The sequence below is a fragment of the Terrapene carolina genome, unplaced genomic scaffold (assembly GCF_002925995.2).
Source record: "Terrapene carolina triunguis isolate 2854851 unplaced genomic scaffold, T_m_triunguis-2.0 Scaffold95, whole genome shotgun sequence".
Taxonomy (NCBI): Eukaryota; Metazoa; Chordata; order Testudines; family Emydidae; genus Terrapene; species Terrapene triunguis.
The window spans coordinates 30,499,502-30,519,533 of record NW_020664446.1 but is presented as its reverse complement, the minus strand read 5'-3'; the positions used below and the strand labels follow the sequence as shown (position 1 = coordinate 30,519,533).

Genomic DNA, 20,032 nt, shown 5'->3' with positions numbered 1-20,032 from the left:
TACAGTTAAGGATCCCAAATTCTGGATTTCTCAGGGTTCTGGTCACCAAAATCTATGCTGTTCCTCTTCCTATTCAATTCTGACTTTTTCCATACAGTTCTACTGTAGGCAGAATGACTTGCCAGGAAGACTTTTTTTGTAACAAGTCCTACTATAACTGGTAAGCTATTTCAGAACCACTTTTTGTATTTCTTTCTCAGATGTAGCTATACACTGGATACAATATTGTTGAAGTGTACAATATTCTGGTTTGTGTTATGGATTTTTTTTTTTAAAACCCTCCCTGCACAATTTCCTTCCTGTTTTGTTGTTATAAATAGACTCCTGCCACAGGAGAGCAGTGGAGAGAACCTTCGAGTTCAAGAGCTGTGGTAGGAATGAAGTTACACATCAGTTAATTCAGGCATTTAAATAAAATAAAACAAAACAAACCAGACACAGACAGCAGATGATTTACTCAAAACTAGTTTTATTTTTTAAAAAAATCCAAGTGCATAGCACTCATCCAGATTCCATTGTTGTGGATGTTTTGCATTTATGATCATTTTTAATTATGCCATTAAATGCACATTCTGGTTCGCTCAGTAAGAACTTGAAGTAGTGTATTTAATGGACACTGGTAAAGCCCTTTTTCAATAACACATTGAAATTGTTCACAGTGCACACTTTCTCTATTTTCATTGATACTGTAATGTCAGACACAAACTAAATAATAAATAAAAAAACAAAAAAGCATGTAGTGGATCCTTTTACAGTTAAGCCTAATGCCTTAAAACACAATCAAAATACCCTACTATATGTAGACTTTGCAGTATTAACTAACTGAATAATCACCCCTATAATTCCAGTGTTAATTACCTAATTTTATATATAAAATACTTGAGATAGATTTACTAATATTTCAAAAGAATCTATACTGCTCCATCACAATTAAAGATGACATTTAGCCAAGATATGCATTTTACAGACAAATTGCTACAGGCATCTGCTGTTATTTCAAGTCATGGTCCATCAGAACACTGTACATTCACATAAACGAGGTAGTTAGAGCACTGAAAACTTGGACCTAGCATTGCAATAAACTGAAATCTGAAGATGGAATACAGTTTCCCTTTTGGATCTATTCCCCTTCTCTCCAAACTTAAATGAAAAACAGTTCAGGCATTTTAGGAGGTAGGAAACTTGCTTGCCCCATCCCACCAAAAAAGAAATAAATTTTGGGGGAGTGATGGAGGGAAAAAGAAAGGTGGCTCTTTGAGGAGGTAAAAATAGTTGATATTGTGCTCACCTGGAAGTTTATTCTCTAGCATGAAGTAGAGAGGCTTAATTTCCCCTTATACATTCTCCCAATCCTCCACTCCACCTCTCTCCCCATGAGAAAAAGGACAATTTGAAACATGATGTGTGTTAAAATAACTATAGACACAGAGGATTTCTTCTCCTCCGTAATAAAGGATGGGTTCTTGCAACATATTACGGTTCAGCTCCAGGAAGAGCCATCAGAACAAGCAGAAGTATCTTCGTCAATTACTGAATATTTTGGGATGCCCACTCTCCCAAGTTAATCTTCCATATTAATATTGATGTCAAACACCCCTTCTTTCCCACTCCCAATATTCTTTGCAACATACAGTGTGCGTGAACTTCCACTGATCATATAGTAATAGAAGGTCTGACCTCATGTCTGCCATTTAACCATGCTTTTAAGTGCTGCCATTAGTAATTAAACAAAAAACAAACATACATTTAAGCCAGTAGGGCTCTCTCCATCAATTCCCTCTCCTGTACCAGATCAGGGGGAGTCAACTGCCTGATTTTGTAAACAAGGAACTTCTCCATTAATATACTATCCTCAACACCACCTTCATCCTCTGGGGCTGGAGGAATGAAACTTCCTACTCTCAGGCCATCTGATTTGTGGGTGATATTGAAGCTCAGACAGCTAATGAGCATACTGCCTGTAACCTAGCAATACACTTTTGTTCCAGCAGTGAGAATGCCGATGTTGCTCTTCAATGTGAGACTTCTGTGAAGCAGAAGAATGAGCTGCCACAGCATTACCTGAGAACTTATTTCCCCCCACCCTGCACCAAGCCTGACATACAAAATACTGATTTTTTGTAAGCATTTAACAGTGCCTTTTCTGTGTAGAGAATTTATAGACTGAAAAACTAGAGGATATTTTGTATTGGTTGTTAATAAAATATTTTAAAAAAAAATCACAACCATGAGTTCTGGTACAGTATTAGTTCAGCTTAAACTTAAGAAACTACTACTACTCTGTAATCATTTGATAACAAGAGTGTTGGGTGGCAGGGAGTAGTTAGGACTATACTTCTACTTTATACACTTACAAATCCCTTTGGTACTCTGCACTGTAGATGCCCTGAAAGAAATACCACCCTGGATTACACCCAGTTAAGTGTACAACAAGCAGCACAGAGTCATTCTGAATAGATAATTCCCTGAGTTAGTGAGAAAGTGTTATTCTAAACATCTGAATCAAAAGGAAAATATGTAACATCTGTCCTGTGAGGCACAAGATTTAAAAACAATAAAAAAAAGTCAGTTAACTCAAGTGCCTTAAATTGGACATACATTTTACATTATAAGAGCATGAGCAAAAAAAAAGACAAGTAATTGCATTACTGATTTAGTCAATGAAAGTTTGTTTCTCTCTACGTGGCCCCAGTGTTTCTGGGGAAGCCCATCATTGCTCAGTGAATTCTTAAGTTTCAATTTACCGAAAGTAAATCTTATTCAGTACTATATGGAAGTATTGCATAAATATGACCTCTTCAAAGTAATACTGTATATCTCCTTCATTAAAAGATATGCCTCTAGCCAGTCCACAGCCATTTTTCTCTTGACCTGTATTTCAAAAGTGGCTGTTAAGAGCACACAGTGCACTGGAGCGTCAAAAGTATTAGCACGTGACTGCCATGCACACATTCCTTTTAGAAAACATACTACATGCTCGTTCTTTGCAGAATCTGTACTTGAGCTAATCGGTTGCCAATCCAGCTGTTTTCCTTCTGGAAAGAGTGCTACTTTTATTTAGATTGTTGCCCTCAAACTTATTTGAGGTTTGACAAAAATTAGGGTATCTAAATTTGTATTCATCACCTCTCAAAGCAGGGAGTAATACAAGGATACCGTCCATTGATCTGGTAACTCCGGTTGTACGAGACACTTATACATGGCTTCACTTCTATTGGAACTGCTAGTGACATACTAGCACCAGTCTGTATGTGACCTCGAGCCTGAACGCTGGATTGTAAGCCAGCAGGGCAAGTCTGCAGTGGGTAAGAGGACGTGTGACTAGTTGACACCATCTGCTGACAGTTTTGCTGTTGTGAGGTTTGATGGTGATACTGTAATGGAGCTTGATGCGCCTGGAGATACTGTGATACATGTTGTTGAACATGAACCTGCTGTGGAGTTGGAGTCTGGGTAGGAAACGCGCTCTGTTGTGCAGGCTGGGCATGTTGTCCTTTTTGCTTGTTTGCTTCTTTTACGTCATTATCATGAGCACTATAATACAAAGAGAAAATAAGACCATTTTAGTCAACTTTATGTACAGTTTTAAGTGTATCCTAACTGTAAAACTGCAACAACCTTTAAATATCAAAAACTATTTTTAAAAGGCATTTAAGAAGCAATTCATATTCTTTAAAGATGTACACTAGGAAGTTTAAATGATTTTAAAGGTTAGGGCCAAGAATTTTCAAAAAGGCTACAATGTTAATAGAAGTATTTGCATTTAAGAGTTAACGAAAGTAGTCTGCTTGGATATAAAGAAGTCAGAGCAGTAACATTTGCTAGTACAACATTACAGTGACAGTGTATGAGAATCTGAAAGTGACATTTTTGGTGGCTAATCTGCTCCTAGCAATGAATGATTGTATTGTGACCATCTCAACTTCTCTGAGTCATTGATACTACTGATCATGAGGGACTACTGACTTGCTCATGGTGCCTTGCTGGAGTGACCCTGCAGTCGCTCTTCCCCTTCCTCTTAGGCCTTCCAGAGAGGTGTTGAGTACTTTCTTTCCCACCCCAATGGCATTCTTGGTATCCTTATTCTGCCACAAGGTTTGATACTGTAATGCCTCGTGATTACTGTGTACAGTATGCAAGGCCATCAAGGGAGATAGTTATGGACTAGAGTGCCACCTGCATGGAGAAGACAGTTTCTCTTCAAGTCTGGATTCAGATTTTTCTGTTCTTTATGTGCTAATCAAAGTTTGGACGTGGATGGGAGCAAATGTCAACAAGAAGGAAGTGAGGCTGGTGGCCTAGGGATTCATCTAAAAGAATGGAATTGATTAATTGGGGGGATGTACTTTCACCCTTTTCTAGTATGGTTCAGTCTTGTGGTCCTATTGAATCCCTTGGCACATCTGATATGTAGATAACACTGGCCTGCAGTTTTTCCATTTATAAATAATGAGAAGGCACGTTTCCCCCTCTTAGTTGTGGGCCCCTTCATAACTATCCACACTTTTATAACATGCTCCATTGGGAGCATCCTCTACTCAGAAAGCTCTAAATTCCAGAGGCTTAGGTAGACCTCCTATGTGCTCAGTACAATTCACTGGATACCTATTAAATTCAATTCTCTAAAGCTCTATGCAGATTGGGAGCCAGTTAGTTAAGGAATCTGCTTCCACAGGTTCATTTGGAACAGCTGAGATCTGCTACAGCACCCCAAAGGCACTCAGGTGAAAGTCCTCCCCTTGCTTCCCCATACTCCAATCTTTTGAACTTGCTACTTGACTGCCTACCGCAGCCCAAGTTTGGTGATGTTCAGATCATGCTGCATGTCTTTTTTCTTCTGTCGTGCTTTTGTCTGAGTATTTTATTTGCTGGGAGGAGGAGGGGGGATGAAGGAGTTAGGTCAGGTGAGGTTTTTTGAAAAGCAGAGAGGGACTGACTTTAGGTTGGCTTAATAAATATTGTATAGTACCTGGGTACTTTTGACATAGATGCTGCACAAACTCACTACTAAATAAACTACTGTTTTTGTAAATATTGCTTTTTAGTGTGTCCTTTAAATATACCATGCTGTTACAGAGACAAAGCCTTTACAAATGAGAAGCCAGCATAAGCTTACATTAACAGTCGTTCAATACACGGAACCAGGAAGTCCCAGGAGTATGCAGTAAGACGATGCAGTCGAGTTGGCCATGTTGGAGAGAGACGTAGGATAATCCTTGAAGAAGCCACACATGCAGTAGCCACTAACGAAGGAGCATAATTTAAAAACACATGATCTGGATAGACACAAAAATTGTTTAGATGAGTCAGACACAAATATTATTTAAGAAATAAGGTTGCATTAACTAAACCATGCAACACACCTTGCAGAGATACTTCCAGAAAGTAATCAGCATATTTTGCCATGTATAACTTGGTCTTCTCTAAGGAAACCATTGGCCAGCCATCATGGAGATCTGTCTCATGGACGGCAATTGAAAGGTAATATTCAATGAAGTGAGCAGCAGTTGGGAGGCACAAGTTCCACTGAAATGTTTCTAGCAACAACAGCTCCATGTGTAGCAAGTTCTGTTTTGTTAATACCAGATTCATGTTAGTCATACAACCCAAGCTGTTCAATTGTTCGAGCTTAGGGACACTGTCTTCCTTTTCTTCAAATTTACCTTGGGGTGGGGGAGAGGAAGAAAAATATAAATATAATTAGAAACATGAGTACAACATAGCAGCAAATGCAGTTTGGTGTATCTTTAACATTAGGGTACTTTTCAATGTAAACACTTGCTATACAACTGTTTTGCCATGTCAAATAGGCTCCTGCATGCAAAACTCAATGGGACGGTTCTGCTGAGGAGGGGAGAGGCATACTGTCAAGGGTTAAGCTTCAGCAGATAGTTGCTATGCAACCTATAGGATATTACAGCAGTGTCACACTTCCTGTTGTCTCTTCATAGCTTCTCTCACACAAACAAGAGCCAGTTGCAGAGAGAGAATATACTGATGATGGTATGGTGTAGCCTGACTGTAATTCATAAATGACATCTTGTTATTCATTAAGTTATCCTAAAACCTATCCCGGTAACTGCTGAAGTACCATTGAGACTAGCCTTAATAAATAAATAAAATAGTGCAAGAGTCTGCCTTTAGTTTTTAGCTTAAAAAAAAAAAAAGTCTTTCCCTGTTCAAAGTGCAGTAGGCAGAATCAACTTGGTATAGAGGCTCTAATGATTTCAGTGTTTACAGGTACATTTAAATTCAATAACTGACTTAAGCAGAAATTGAGCCCTTCGGTCTAAATCAAGTGAGTTTCAGTAATCTGTATCTGGAAATGCATATTGTCATTTATGTAGACTTCCACAACTGTCCCTCCTTTTAAGTTTGTCAGTACTTAGATTGTAAGTCCCAGGGGACAGGGACCATCTTTTTGTTCTGTGTTTGTACAGCACCTAGCACAATGGGATCCTGCTCCACACTAGAACATCTAGGTGCTGCAGTAATATAAATAATAGTAGTAGCTCCACCCCGTCCTGGACTTTGCCTTATCATACGTGTATGTTTTAGTCTAACATGAAGTTATACATGTAAAAGCCCAGCAATAATGGATGCAAGTGCCACATTTCTATGGAACTCGCCACTGTTTTGCTACCCCAGTTTCACCCCATTTTCCTCCTTTCTTACACTCTTTCTACAGAAGGTGAAGTTATGTTCTTTTAGTAAATAAGGACTCTTCAGTAGCAGTGGCACTCAGTCCACTGAATTAATTCCCTTGGTTCTTCCAATTGTGGAAGGTACCTGTTTACTGTAACCATTTTGTTCATATTTTAGTTCTCACAAGATTATATAAATCCAAAGTGACATTCAAAATGTCTTTTCAGCACCTACAACAGATGAGACTTTTCTCTTTTTTCGGTGTATAATTTGGCAACTTGGGAGGTGGCACGTGACTGCCTTTAAAAAGAGGGCTTGTTTTCTTGTAATTCCTTCTTAAATTTTATTTTAAAAACTTTAGTCAATTTATTTGTGATGTAAACACTGATCTGTGATTGTAGCTTTTTAGTGTTCTTCCCCCCCTCCACCAAATACCAACACAATTTGAAAGTCTTGAGAGAGGCCCACATATTGGACCAAATTCAGCTGTGCTAATCTTTTATACATTTTTCAGAGTAGCAGCCGTGTTAGTCTGTATCCGCAAAAAGAACAGGAGTACTTGTGGCACCTTAGAAACTAACAAATTTATTAGAGCATAAGCTTTCGTGGGCTACAACCCACTTCTTTGGATGCATATCATTCTTTTATACATTATTTTCCTTCTAAATCTGCTTGATCACCTCAGAATGATCCTTTAGTTGGTACAAGAACCTAAGTCAGTTAAATTAGTGCCAAGTATCATAGGGGTAGCCGTGTTAGTCTGGATCTGTAAAAAGCGACAAAGAGTCCTGTGGCACCTTATAGACTAACAGACGTATTGGAGCATAAGCTTTCGTGGGTGAATGCCCACTTCGTCAGATTAGTGCATAATACTTACTTGCTAAAAGTAAACAGGAGAGAGCAACCACATGTAGCTGCTGAATGGATATATCATAGCGGTCCATGAAGAGGTCCAGTAGATAGACAGCAAGATGTCGCGCAGCAGGACAGAGTCTGAAACGATTGCTCACAATGGCAATCAGGTCTGCAAAATATCTTCTCAGATTTAACTGGGGAGACTGGCCTTTGTAGGAGGGAAGCTTCAGCTCCTAGATAGAGAGCATCTAGTTGCAGTACAACCACTATTTTTATTCAAATACACTTGCCAAAAATACATAAGAAAATTGACTGGGTTAATACATAAAGGAATTTTCAAAGCAGTTTTTAGGAGGCAGTGTCGTGATTTTGCTATTTATTTTCACATAGCGGAACTGTTCTCTTGCTGGGGATGCCTATTTATTATCTTTTGACACCTATGCAAGGAGTATCTAGATTCTACAGAACAATTATTTAAAATAGAACACTCTTATAAAGCTCACTTGGTCCAAAACTTAGAAACAAACAAGCCAAATAAGGTTTGACTGAACATGACAGACTGACAAAGAAAAACCCTTGTGGCATGGTTCGACTATAAAAAAAAAACAAAACAGACTCTGAAGGGCAGACTGTTTCAAGGACAAGAGCCTTAACTGCTAGGACAATGTTCTTCACTGTGGAAGGCAGAATTCCAGGCAACTGCAACCAAAACAACACAGCTGATATCCACTATCACAAACGAACAGCGAGAAAGAGCTACACTCTGGAACTCCAAGATTTGATATGGTTTGGGATTATAATGCTTATTGTAATAACATTTCCCAGCAGGGGGCCTCTTTTGAGACACCAGGTAGAGTTGAGATAACTGGAAAGTTTACAGATCCATAGACTTTCAGGCAAGAAGGGACCATCACGATCCTTTAGTCTAATCTCCTGCACATCACAAGTGTAAGGTAAATTCTAGAGTTTTAAAATCATATGATTATCTTTAAAATAACCACCCCTTTAAATAGTTTCAAACCATAAGATTATTAAAGTTGTCAGAAGTTATTTACTTTCCTTTGCAATTAGAATCTGTTGTACTTGTTGTTGTTTCTTGTACATGGGCCCAGTAATGTGCATTGCTTAAGTGATCTGACCATCAAGAAAGTTAATGCAATCACCAAAACTGCTTAGCCACATTTTTACTAGGTTAAATCATTGTTAACTTATTTACGACTGTTTGGGGATAAGGTAAGCCTTATTATCAAGAAGCAATATCCACAAACACTGACATGAGTCAGCTCAGAGCTAAGAGGGGTTTCAAAACAGGATTGCCCATTTATAGAGCACTCTTCTACATAGTAGCTCTTTTTTTTTTTAACATAGTTTAAACTTGGATCTATTAATACTTCCAAAAAAGGGCCAAATGCACCATGACCAAAGGGCAGAGATAGGGGAATACCTGTGTAAATACTCAGGATTCAGTACAGATAATCAGGACAGTATATACTTAGAGACGTTACATATCTCAGCAGTTCAGTTGTTACCACATGTTCTGCTGGAGCCAAGTCTTTTTCCATGCAGTTTTCAATTAACCTGACTTTAAACTAGCATGTTTATTTTCCTTTTATATAGCAGATTTGGAAATAATGACTGTTATAAATAGATTTACAACAAAATTTAGCACTGACTTATAGTAATTGTGCTGGAGGTTACCATACTTTTTATTTTGCAGTCTGCCTCCAGAAAATTAGGGTCCAGCATTCTTAACAAGGTGGGGAACTTTCTACCAAGACCTGTAGCACTGGCCTCCCCTCTAATAGCCTTTTAACAACTCCTCCTCCTCCTCCTCCCCCTTTGCCTGCAAGGAGCCAACCAGCTTCACTGTCACATGTTAATCAATGCCTTTATGTACTGAGAGGGCTGAAACGCAGTGCAAGCAAGTGCTGCAGTTCAAGTGTCAATTTACTTTATCTAACTTTAATGACAATGGGAACATATGCAAACCCTTGCACCTGAGGAGCCCAAAGCATCGTGCAAAAACCCAGTGAATGAATCCGTCCTCCCAACCCCCATAGGAGGATCTTTGCACGTTTTGCAGATGGAGAAGCTAGTTTTAAGATTTCAGTACACGTGGACTTAAAATGCCCAGACACAGGATCCTCCGTGGCTAAATCCTCTAAGAGCCTAACGATAAAGGCTTGAGACAAAAGGAACAGTAAGTCGCCTTGCCCTTTGACCTGTCCGGGGCACTGCCTCCCTCGCTCCCTTTTAGGGACTGTCTGAGACCGTCCTCCTCTCCTGCCACTCAGGAAGGGAAGAGCTGAGCCTCTTGCCCTGCTCAGTCCCCTGCCCGCGCAGCCCGGAGGCTGCAGCCGAGTAAGGGGTCCGGCTGCCTCTGCCGCAAAGTCACCGAAGAGCCCTGCTCAAGGTACCTTGTAGCGAAGCGCTTGGTGGATGTCGGCAGCCAGCTGTCCTTTCCACCACTGCCCCTCCAGCTCCATGGGACAGGACGAGACGGCGGAGAGTCACAGCGGCACACGGCGAAAGGCAGCAGCCGAAGCCTGCGCAAAAGGGGAAGAAGCGGCGCCCGCTCAGTCCAGCCGCGAAGCCCAGTTTAATTCTCGCCCACCCACCCTTAGCCCCTCTTCATTTGCACCCAATTAAAAGCGGCCAGTTACTCCTCTGCCCCCAGCGCACGCTCGGCTCTCTCGCCCTTCCCCCGGGGAGGCACCCGCAGCCCCGCTCCCCCGCCACAGCTGATAGTCGCGCACGTTTCGAGGCGGGGCGGGGGGAGCTGAGTGCAGAGACCCCAGGGGCACTTCTTGCTAAGGCGCAGCATCGTGTCCCCCCCGGATCCCGGCTGGGCTCCGCGCCAGCCTCGCCCTGGAGCTGGCCCTTTTTTCTATCCGCGCCGGCTGCAGGGGCACAGACTCCGCCGGGCGGGTGCACGGCTCCGGGGCAGCCTCATCCCCCGGCACTGCCCGGAGAAAACCCGGCGGAGGGGAAGGCAGCAGAGGAGGCGCTGAGCGGTTGGCTGGTGCAGCGGGGGGCGCAGAGGAGCAGGGGTCCCGGCGGCAGCAGCCTCCCTGGCTCCCGACACAACAAAGGGCTTGGCAGGCAACCTCCGCCGCTGCTCCGCCAGTAACTTCCCCACAACTCCCAGCGCAGCCGCCTCTTACCCCGAGCAACAGCCCCGCTCACAGCCCCGGCGGCAGGAGAGCCACAGGCATGTCCCCGGGCATCTCACCGCGGCGCTTCCCTGGAGCTCAGCTCTGCCATGGGGCTGAGCAGCTCCCCTCGCCCATTGTTAAAGGGCTAAGCAGGCAAGTGTGTATACAAAGCCAGGGAGCAGGCACATGCCGCTGGGCCTCTGCCAATCTACTTTCGTTTTACATCGTGGTCTGGCCCAAGAGCTCCAATCACGGCCCAGCATTCACGGGCGCACAAGCTCTCCACTCTACTGCCACATGCAAGGAGCCTTTGGACCCATTGGGCTGCCGTAGCCGCCCAGACTGAAAGATTTGGGGGTGGGGGGGAAGCGTGGGAAGAGGAGACCCATGGGACGCGGCTTTGCCCAGCCTGCTTTTCCTTCACGTTTCCAGCCGCTTAGGGGCTGCTAGTGTCTCTCTCTCCGTGTACACGCCGCCTTTGTGCTACATATAAGTAATGTATGTCTGCATACGAGTACACACACGAGGGTCCATAGCGTCAGGAAGGGTTGCAAAGGGAAGGCAAAGAAGGGGAAAAAACGATAAGCGCGTGTGTTTTTCTTTCTTGGCATGAGAGTAATCTGCAGATTGCGTGGTGCGGGTCTCTGCATGCAGTGTGGTGCAAAAGAGAAGGTAGGATCAGGTTTCAGGGAGAAGCTCCCTGAGGACCTTGCACTTTAAACTGGAGGAATTCTGAGTTGGCTGGAAAATCCTGGATTTCAGCTTCAGAAACACTGCAGTTCCAACTCCTTAAAACACGTTTTTGTTTAATTGTTGCCTATATTTGTTTTATCATTTCAGTCTTCATTAAATTATAGTATCACTGGAAGATAGATACCATAATTCACATTAACTGTTTATGGATGAAATATTCATTCCTAGTAAGTACTGCACAGAATTCGGTGCCTATTTAAATATAAAGAAAGAGACAAGCTCTTTCTGTGTGATATTAGTGGCTAGAGTTTTGATCCAATGTAATTCACCTTAAAACTAGAAGCTTTTCCAAATTCTTCAATTTCCTGTGTTCATTTTAACAGACACTTATTGGTTAGATAACATTAATAAACACTGTTCAGATGCAAAGCCAATTTATAGTAAGAATTTTATGTAGTAGCAAAATGCATAGTCCTGCAAAACCCTGTTGCAGAATATAGAAGCACACTGGAATTAGAAACAGACAAGATACTCTTATTACAAAACTCTAGGAAGTTCACTACTTTTTGTCTATTTCTGTGTGTCTTTGGGCCAGGGATGGTTATTTATTCTGTGTTTGTACAATGGCTAGTAAAACAGATCTTCAGTGAGGCCTTAATGCAAATAATACATACCTTAATGATGATGAGCATCCCCAACTTCCATTGAAGACCAAACTTCAGAGTTTTGAATCCAGAATGACCAGTGTTGAATACAAGAGTCTGATCTTGCTAGATGCTGAACACCTGAAGTCCTTTTGACCAGTGCTGAGCACATTCTTCTCTGAATGCCTTCATTGGGTCTTGTGGGGTGCTTATCATCTCTCACTAGGCACTCAGCACTTGCAGGATTGGACTTCATGGTACTAGGCTTTTAGGCAGAATATGCTTTAACCTTCATATAAATTCACAAAATTCTGCTAACAAGCAAAACATCTGATGATGTTTCCATTCTTTCAAGCAGACAGTGGTTCACTCTGAAATGAATGCACAGCCTTGATGCTGGTGACTCTTGTGCTCTCATGTGGAGTTCAAGGCGGGGGCCTAATCACTCTCTCCTGCTGAAAAGTTTCATTATCCTTTCCTCCATATGTATGGCAGCCTAGTAGAAGGAGAAGGGCCCATTGAGACTGGAGATCCATGACATCTACCCACACATGAAGAAGTTGCTTCTTGGTGCACTCCCTGGGAAGCCCAGTTGCCCATTCCAAATCTCATGTTGAGGAGCTAATGCTAGTCTGACTACAATAAAGACTGGCAATTTGCACAGCTTTTAGGCCCCCTTCCAAGGCAAATATGCTGCATAGAGAAACTGTTACCTGGTTCTGCCTCCAACTAGCCATGCCCTCACATGAACGTGTGGAGGACCAACTGCCTGATGTTCATCCAGGGTGATGGAGGGAGGGTATGGGGAGTTCCATAGGTTCAGGAAGAGCAAGAAGCAGTGTTACCAACTCTCACAATTTTATCATGAGTCTTGTGATATTTGGTGTTTTTCTTAAAGTCCCAGCTGGCGGTGTCAGGAGATTGCATGAGAATCTCAGCTTTCATTTAAAATAAAAAAGCAATTTTCTAAATAATGGTTTAAGAGAAAACATGATGTAAGTGCACCCTAAAAGTTAAGAAACCAAGAGGCAAAGAAAAAGATCCCAAATTTCATTATTGTTTAAAAAAACTCATGATTTTAAGCAAATCTCATTATTTTGGGGGTCCTGATTCATGTACACTTAGGGTTGACAATACTGGAGAAGCATCACCCCCAGCCCACATTCTCACATATTAGCTCCCCACCCTGGGAAAAGAGGATAGGAGCACCGAACCCTTGGGTTGCAAAAAGGCATACAACAGGAAAAAATGACTCCGCTCTTAGAACTACTTTACTTGTCAGTTCTTGTATGCTGTGAAATATATAAAGACCAGGCAGAAAGTTTGTAATAGTACTTTACACACTAAAGGCTTGTCTACACTGGCATGCTAAATTGGCGCTGTTGTGTTTGATGCAGTGGCATTGATTTAGCTGGTCTGGTGAAGACGCAATAAGTCAATGGCAGACCACTCTCCCGTCGACTTCAGTACTCCACCTCCCTGAGAGGCGGAAGGTAAGTCAGCAGAAGAGCGTCTCCCACCGACATAGCGTGGTGTAGACACCGCGTTAGGTCAATGTAAGCTACGTCACTCAGAGGGGTGATTTTTTCACATCCCCTGAGCAACGTAACTTACATCGATTTAAGTGGCAGAATAAATCAGGCCAATAGTCTACAGACCTGCAGATTGAATGAATTGACTTCTGTCATGTGTAAAAGGTTATTATGTAACAAGTATTTGTGTTTCTGATTTAGCAATAGGCATTCTGCACCTGTGTGATACTTAGGCTATCTTTTCCTAGACATTTTTTCCATCAGCAATTTGTTGTCAGTATTTACTACTTGCTACAGAAATCATCTACCAAATACTCCTGAGGGAATTCTGCGCCACTGCTCATGCACAGTATTTATGTCCCCTGCAGATTTCTTTGCTTCCCCACAGAAAAATGACTTTCTGATGGGGAAGCAAAGGGAAACCACAAGAGCGGTCATGCAACCCTTACCAGCAGTATGTTTTGGGTGCCCAGGGCAGCCGGGAGAGAGGTAAATCACTGTGAGGCAGGAGGCGTGACTGGGAAAGACCCGGCTGGTGGCTCCTACCCTGCACTGGGCTCAGCTGCTAGTCCCAGCTGGGCTGGGGAGAACAGGACTTCCTCTTCCCCTGCATGGCATCCAGGGCTGGGTCAGACCCACTCCCAGATTTCTCCCCCAGTTGCAGGAAGCTCTCCACCCCCAACCCCCGCTTCCTGCACCCATCGCTCCACAGCTGCAGAGGGAGGGATTCCTGTACAGGGAGCTGATCCCCTATCCACCCAACCCTTGTGCATCCAGACCCCCTCATATCCAGACCCTCTTGACGAGCCTTACTCTCCACACTCAGAACTCCCTTGGCCGAGCCCCGCTCCCCCTGCACCTGGACCACCCCGACGAACCATCTGCACCCAGATCCCTATCCCACCGAGCCTCAACCAGCTGCACCTGGATCCCCACCGCACTGAGCCCCACTCCCCCAGCACCTGGACCTCCCCGCTGATCTCTATCTCCCGCAATCCAGACCCCAACCCCCTCTGAGTCCCAACCATGTTCACCTAGACTCCCCTGCAGAGTCCCATTACTGTGGCACCCAGAACCCTGCAACAAGCCCCTGTGCATCAAGATCCCCCCACACTCAGATCCCCCACTGAGCCACCTGCACCCAGATTTCCCCACACAGAACCCTTTCAACCCACATCTGGATGCCCCCACGCTAAGCCCCTCCACACTTGGATCCTGCCTTGCTGAGCCTGCCTGCCCACACCTGGTGCACCTGGCACAGATGAGCAAGGCCCTGGGGTGTTTCTGGGGCAGGCCTGGTCCTTGCACTGTCAGGGTTGGGTGCAGCCTCACCGCTGAGTCCATGTCCCAGGGGAAGCTGCACAGTGATCTCCCACTTCTGTGCAGCCAGTGGCCTGTGCTTCCCAATGCCATGCTGGAGCCTCCACATTTATTTGACAAAATTTGCAGAATTTTAAAATATTGTGCATAGAATTTTTAATTTTTTGGTGCAGAATTTTTAATTTTTTTGGTGCAGAATGCCCTCAGGAGTAACCAGAAACAATACTTAGCACTTTATAATGCTTTACCTCTTCAAATAGCTGGTCAAAATTCAATTAGTTACTGAGAATGCAAAATCTAGAATGACATATGGTGAAAAGCCATGAAGAAGAAGTGATGAGGATACAGCTTACTTTAAGAGGAACATATTGTAATTCATCATCTTAATACCTGCTCAGGCATGATTTACTCTTTAAAAATGAAACCATGTTTGGGTGTTTTTTGTTTTTGTTTTTTTGCATAACCAGTGTGATGACTCCTTGGCTAGGCCTGTAAAGGCCTGATCCTGGAAACACTTAGGGCTTATCTACACTGGCAAGTTTTGTCCCCAAAAACTGCCTTTTGGCGACAAAACAGCAAGAGCCTACACACTACAATGGGACTTCTGTCGTGAAAAACACCCAGTTTTTGCAACAAAAAACTTCCACCCCCATGAGAGACTTTTGTCTTTTCCTCTCCCTTTATTGTCGACACAGAGCCAGTGTAGACGCTGCTGATTGTTTTGTAGATTGAACTGACAGAGCTGATTGCTCTGCTCAGTGTTTTGATCTCTGCTGCCCTGCAGGCATGCGCCCCTCCCCTTTCAAAGCTCCAAGAAGTATCTGTGTGCTGCTTCATGTGGGTAACAAACAAAGCAAATCATTGGAATGCTCCTGTTCTGCCCGGCACTAGGAACGCAGCAGCAAGCAGACTGCTGCTGCAGGGCAAGGGAGACAGACTGGTGTGCTGCTTTGCCATTCCTCAGCACGGAGAGCTCACAGAGCTACTCATGATGCTGCTCTCAGCAGCTGAGGGGTCTGTGGGAGAGCACGGAGAGAATCCCAAGATGCGCAGCGATCAGCTCTTCCTACCCAGTGCATTGCTCACCCTGTCGATAATGATGTCCCCAGTGTGGACATGATCTATCGACAGAGGGAGCAAGTGTGAACACCCTTTGGCGATTTTTGTTTTGTTGACTTTTGGTTGTCAACATAAGTTTTGTCAACAAAACTTGGTAGTGTAGACAAGTCCTTATACATGAGTGACTTTACGCAGGTAAGAAGTTCCATTGACTTCAGTAAATGAATCCATGTGCATAAGTGTTTGCAGAGTGGGGTCCTAAGAGAGTTTCTACTATAAACATGATTTTTTAAAATGTTGCCTCTAAGTTTCTGGGGAAAACACAAAATCTTTTTTCTGTCTGAAATGTTCTGCTTGTGCATAATCTCTGCAGAGATAAGTATATTTCAGGGAACTTTTAGAATAATTGAATTAAACATTTTAGATGTATAGGACTTTGAAAAAGCAGCGTTTTTCAATTTTCTAATAACTTTTTATCCAGCTTCTACACATTGCTTGATGGGCAAATACTGTATCTCCTAAAAATATTTTAAAACTTTTTTTAAAGGTTGAGCTATTTACACCAGCCTCACTTTTTAAGATAGTGAAAGAATTTGTTATCTCTAAAGAAAGAAATAATTTAAATCACAAGGAATAGCTGTTGCATTCCAAAGGCTAATCATACTGTTAAAAAGTCCAGTAAACAGGATCCTAACAGGAACGTTTTCTTTGACAATGTTTTTACAACCTGCAAGAAATGTGCATACTTGAAGCAGAGGAAGTTAATGAACACCCCAGTGCTAACAACATGCTGCTGTGGATCCAAATAGAGAAGTGACACTCTCACTCTTACATACTGGGAGAAATTACTATCATTAGCACCACATGCTCTCACATTGGAGGAAGTGACAATGTCCATTTTGGATGTTCATAAACACCAGGTGGATCATTCAGTTGCTGAACAGTTAGTGAAAAAAAAAGAAAAGAAAAGAAAAAAAGAATAGATAGTGTGTGGCTTATGTGGCAAATGCACTCTTCCTTTGATGATATGGGAGACTGTTAGCTGATAAAGACTACATGGACAGAAGGGACATCTGACGGCTAATTTATCTTTATGATTATTTATATGTTATAGTTGCGGGGGAAATATTGATTCAAAACCATCTGCTTGGATGTGCATATAGTACATATAGATGTGTACTACTGGCTTCCTGTCATTGTTACCTTCCTCCTCCTCTCCCCATTCCTTCAGACGGTTACACCCACTTACACATGTATAACTTTTCTACCTTGAGTAGTTTCATTTATTTAAATTAAGAATGTGCATACAAGTTTGCAGAATAGGGGCCCATATGTGTAACTTTGCAATGTGAGTAGTCCCACTGAAGTCAAGGGAATACTGGTCATCAAGTAAAGGACTAATCGTGGATATTTACAAGGTCCTGATGATAATGGATATGAAAGGAAAAAATATGAATGAGTAGGAAAGGGATGGGAAGAGAGATACAACAAGAAGAGCAGATCCAAATCTGAAACGGGGACTACACTCCTACCTACATAGTAATATAATATAGCAGAATACTACTTTTAAAGATGTATATTTGTTCTATCAGGTTAATCAAAACGATAAGATCATCAATAATTTATACCAGAGAGAAAACAGGGAGCTTTCTTATCTGAAGGGTATGCCCCTGTAATTACACATTTGAGTAATATCTACTTCTGAACCTTCTGAATGATCCACTTGACTTACCTTGGGGTTTGCCTGTAGTGGTTAGTTTAATATCACTACTTGTATGCTTTTTAATACCACATTATATAAAACCCATGTCCAGTGTGGCTACAACACACTACTTTTTAAACTGGTACAAAGTTTACTAACTCTAGGTGTGTATGGCTATAGACCAGGGTTTGGCAACCTTTCAGAAGTGGTGTGCCGAGTCTTCATTTATTCACTCTAATTTAAGGTTTCACGTGCCAGTAATACATTTGAACATTTTTAGAAGGTCTCTTTCTATAAGTCTATAATATATAACTAAACTATTGTTGTATGTAAAATAAATAAGGTTTTTAAAATATTTAGGAAGCTTCATTTAAAATTAAGTTAAAATGCAGAGCCCCCTGGACCAGTGGCCAGGACCCGGGCAGTGTGAGTGCCACTGAAAATCAGCTCGCGTGCCGCCTTTGGCACACGTGCCATAGGTTGCCAACCACTGATATAGACAATACTCTATTGTGGTTCAGCAACCTTGCTCAGTACATGTAAATCAGAATAAAATCAAACTCAGTAAATGCTCAGAATAAACAGTAGGCATGTTAATATTACATTTAATGGTATCAGCTAGGTTTATATTAGTAAGAAACTTTAAATAGACACTTTGAGCTACCAGCCCTCTAAAAACCTGGGACATTTCAGTGAGAGAACAGATAACAGATCTCATATGTACATAATAGGCATGAGGGGGAAAGAGAAGACAAATATTTTGAAATGTAGGGTCTCATCTTGTGCACAGCTTGAATCACTTATGCATGATTGTGCCTCTCATGGGCTATGAAAACTGTTCATTGTGCACTGGGGAGCTCTGGGAAGCACAGTCCCTCTTGGAGTTCCTCTTGGGATGGTGCAACTCAATGCTGTCTCCACTGGAGTTTGTAATTTGTGAAATCTGTCCCTAAATTCTTCCTATCTGTTTGTGGAATCATCAAAATGCACAGTGCTGAAGTCTCTAGGATTTATGGCCCTGTAATTCACAGGATTATAGTCTTAACACAGTTTCAAACATGCTGAGTGTTCTGACCAGCCCTTTAGGACTAGAATCCTGCAGTTACTTTGGACACTTGATTTTTATGTTTCTAGATTTGAATCGTGGGTATTTACTCCTCCTGTTTGTTTGGTTGAGTTACTGCTTTCCCAAATTTTTGTATTTTGTGTCTAGAAAAAGAGAAAATGTAACTTTTAAAAATATAAATGAAAATTTTGCAGGATATTGCAGAATGTAGCAAATATTTCACAAAAAGAACAGGAGTACTTGTGGCATCTTTTTGCAGATACAGACTAAGGCCTTGGCTACACTTGCAGACGTGCAGCTGAGTAGGGAAAGCGCTGCAGTCTGTCCACACTGACAGCTGCCCAGAGCACTGTCGTGGCCACATTTGCGGCAATTGCAGCGCTATTGGGAGCGGTGCATTATGGGCAGCTATCCCACAGAGCACCTCTTCCCATTCTGGCGCCGTGGGTTGTGGGAAGGAGGCGTGGGTGCGGGGCATTCTGGGTCCTGTCCCAATGCCCCGTGATGCATCACTTCGCATCCCAGAAATCCCTTTGTTTCCGTCCACCTTTGGCGCCATCTTTCAACGGTTTCTGTGCAGCGCGATCTGTCTGCGGGAAATGGAGCCCGAACTGCTGAGGCGTATGCCAGCACGTCATGTTTGGCTGTCAAACTATTCCTTAAGATCCAAAGTGACAGTGAGAGTGAGGAGCCTGACGATGCTATCGAGCCGCGTAACGCGTACGACACGAAATTGCTTGTGGCATTCACGGACATGCTCAGCACTGTGGAACGCCGCTTTTGGGCTCGGGAAACAAGCACCGAGTGGTGGGATCACATCGTCATGGAAGTCTGGGATGACGAGCAGTGGCTGCAGAACTTTCGGATGAGAAAAGCCACTTTCATGGGACTGTGTGAGGAGCTTGCCCCCACCCTGTGGCACAAGGACACGAGATTGAGAGCTGCCCTGCCAGTGGAGAAGCGGGTGGCTATTGCAATCTGGAAGCTGGCAACTCCAGACAGCTACCGGTCGGTCGCAAACCAGTTTGGAGTGGGAAAGTCGAACGTTGGAATAGTGTTGATGCAAGTTTGCAAGGCCATTAATTGCATCCTACTCAGAAGAACCGTGACTCTGGGTAACGTGCAGGAAATAGTGGATGGCTTAGCACAAATGGGGTTCCCTAACTGTGGAGGGGTGATAAATGGGATGCACATTCCTATTCTGGCACCACTCCACCTAGGATCCGAGTACGTTAATCGGAAGGGGTATTTCTCTATGGTTCTCCAGGCGCTTGTGGATCACTTTGGGCGTTTCATTGACATTAAGACAGACTGGCCCGGAAAGGTGCATGACGCACACATCTTTCGGAACACTTGGCTGT

The 20,032-nt window shown here is 42.9% G+C and overlaps 1 protein-coding gene across 2 annotated transcripts; it reads right to left on the bottom strand.

Moving 5' to 3' along the window:
• Positions 1-449: 449 nt before the first annotated feature.
• CCNJ (cyclin J) lies at positions 450-10,760 on the bottom strand. 2 transcript variants are annotated; one of them, XM_024206818.2, is made up of 6 exons: positions 10,665-10,760; positions 9,918-10,046; positions 7,523-7,733; positions 5,364-5,663; positions 5,117-5,276; positions 450-3,534 (listed from the first exon to the last, which is right to left on the bottom strand). In XM_024206818.2, the coding sequence occupies exons 2-6, from the start codon at positions 9,984-9,986 to the stop codon at positions 3,123-3,125; spliced, it is 1,152 nt and encodes a 383-aa protein (XP_024062586.1). In that variant the 5' UTR covers positions 9,987-10,046; positions 10,665-10,760; the 3' UTR covers positions 450-3,122. The 2 variants fall into 2 exon arrangements, with proteins under 2 accessions (XP_024062586.1, XP_029767264.1); XM_029911404.1 differs by lacking the exon at positions 10,665-10,760 and having other exon boundaries at positions 9,918-10,097.
• Between the last annotated feature and the right edge of the window lie 9,272 nt (positions 10,761-20,032).

Coding starts and splice junctions, on each gene's coding strand:
- CCNJ (XM_024206818.2), bottom strand. CDS start 9,986: ATGGAGCTGGAGGGGCAGTGGTGGAAAGGACAGCTGGCTGCCGACATC. Junction 5,664..7,522: donor CTCCTGTTTACTTTTAGCAA/GTAAGTATTATG, acceptor CCCCACCCCAAG/GTAAATTTGAAGAAAAGGAA. Junction 3,535..5,116: donor TGTATTGAACGACTGTTAAT/GTAAGCTTATGC, acceptor TTTGTATTATAG/TGCTCATGATAATGACGTAA.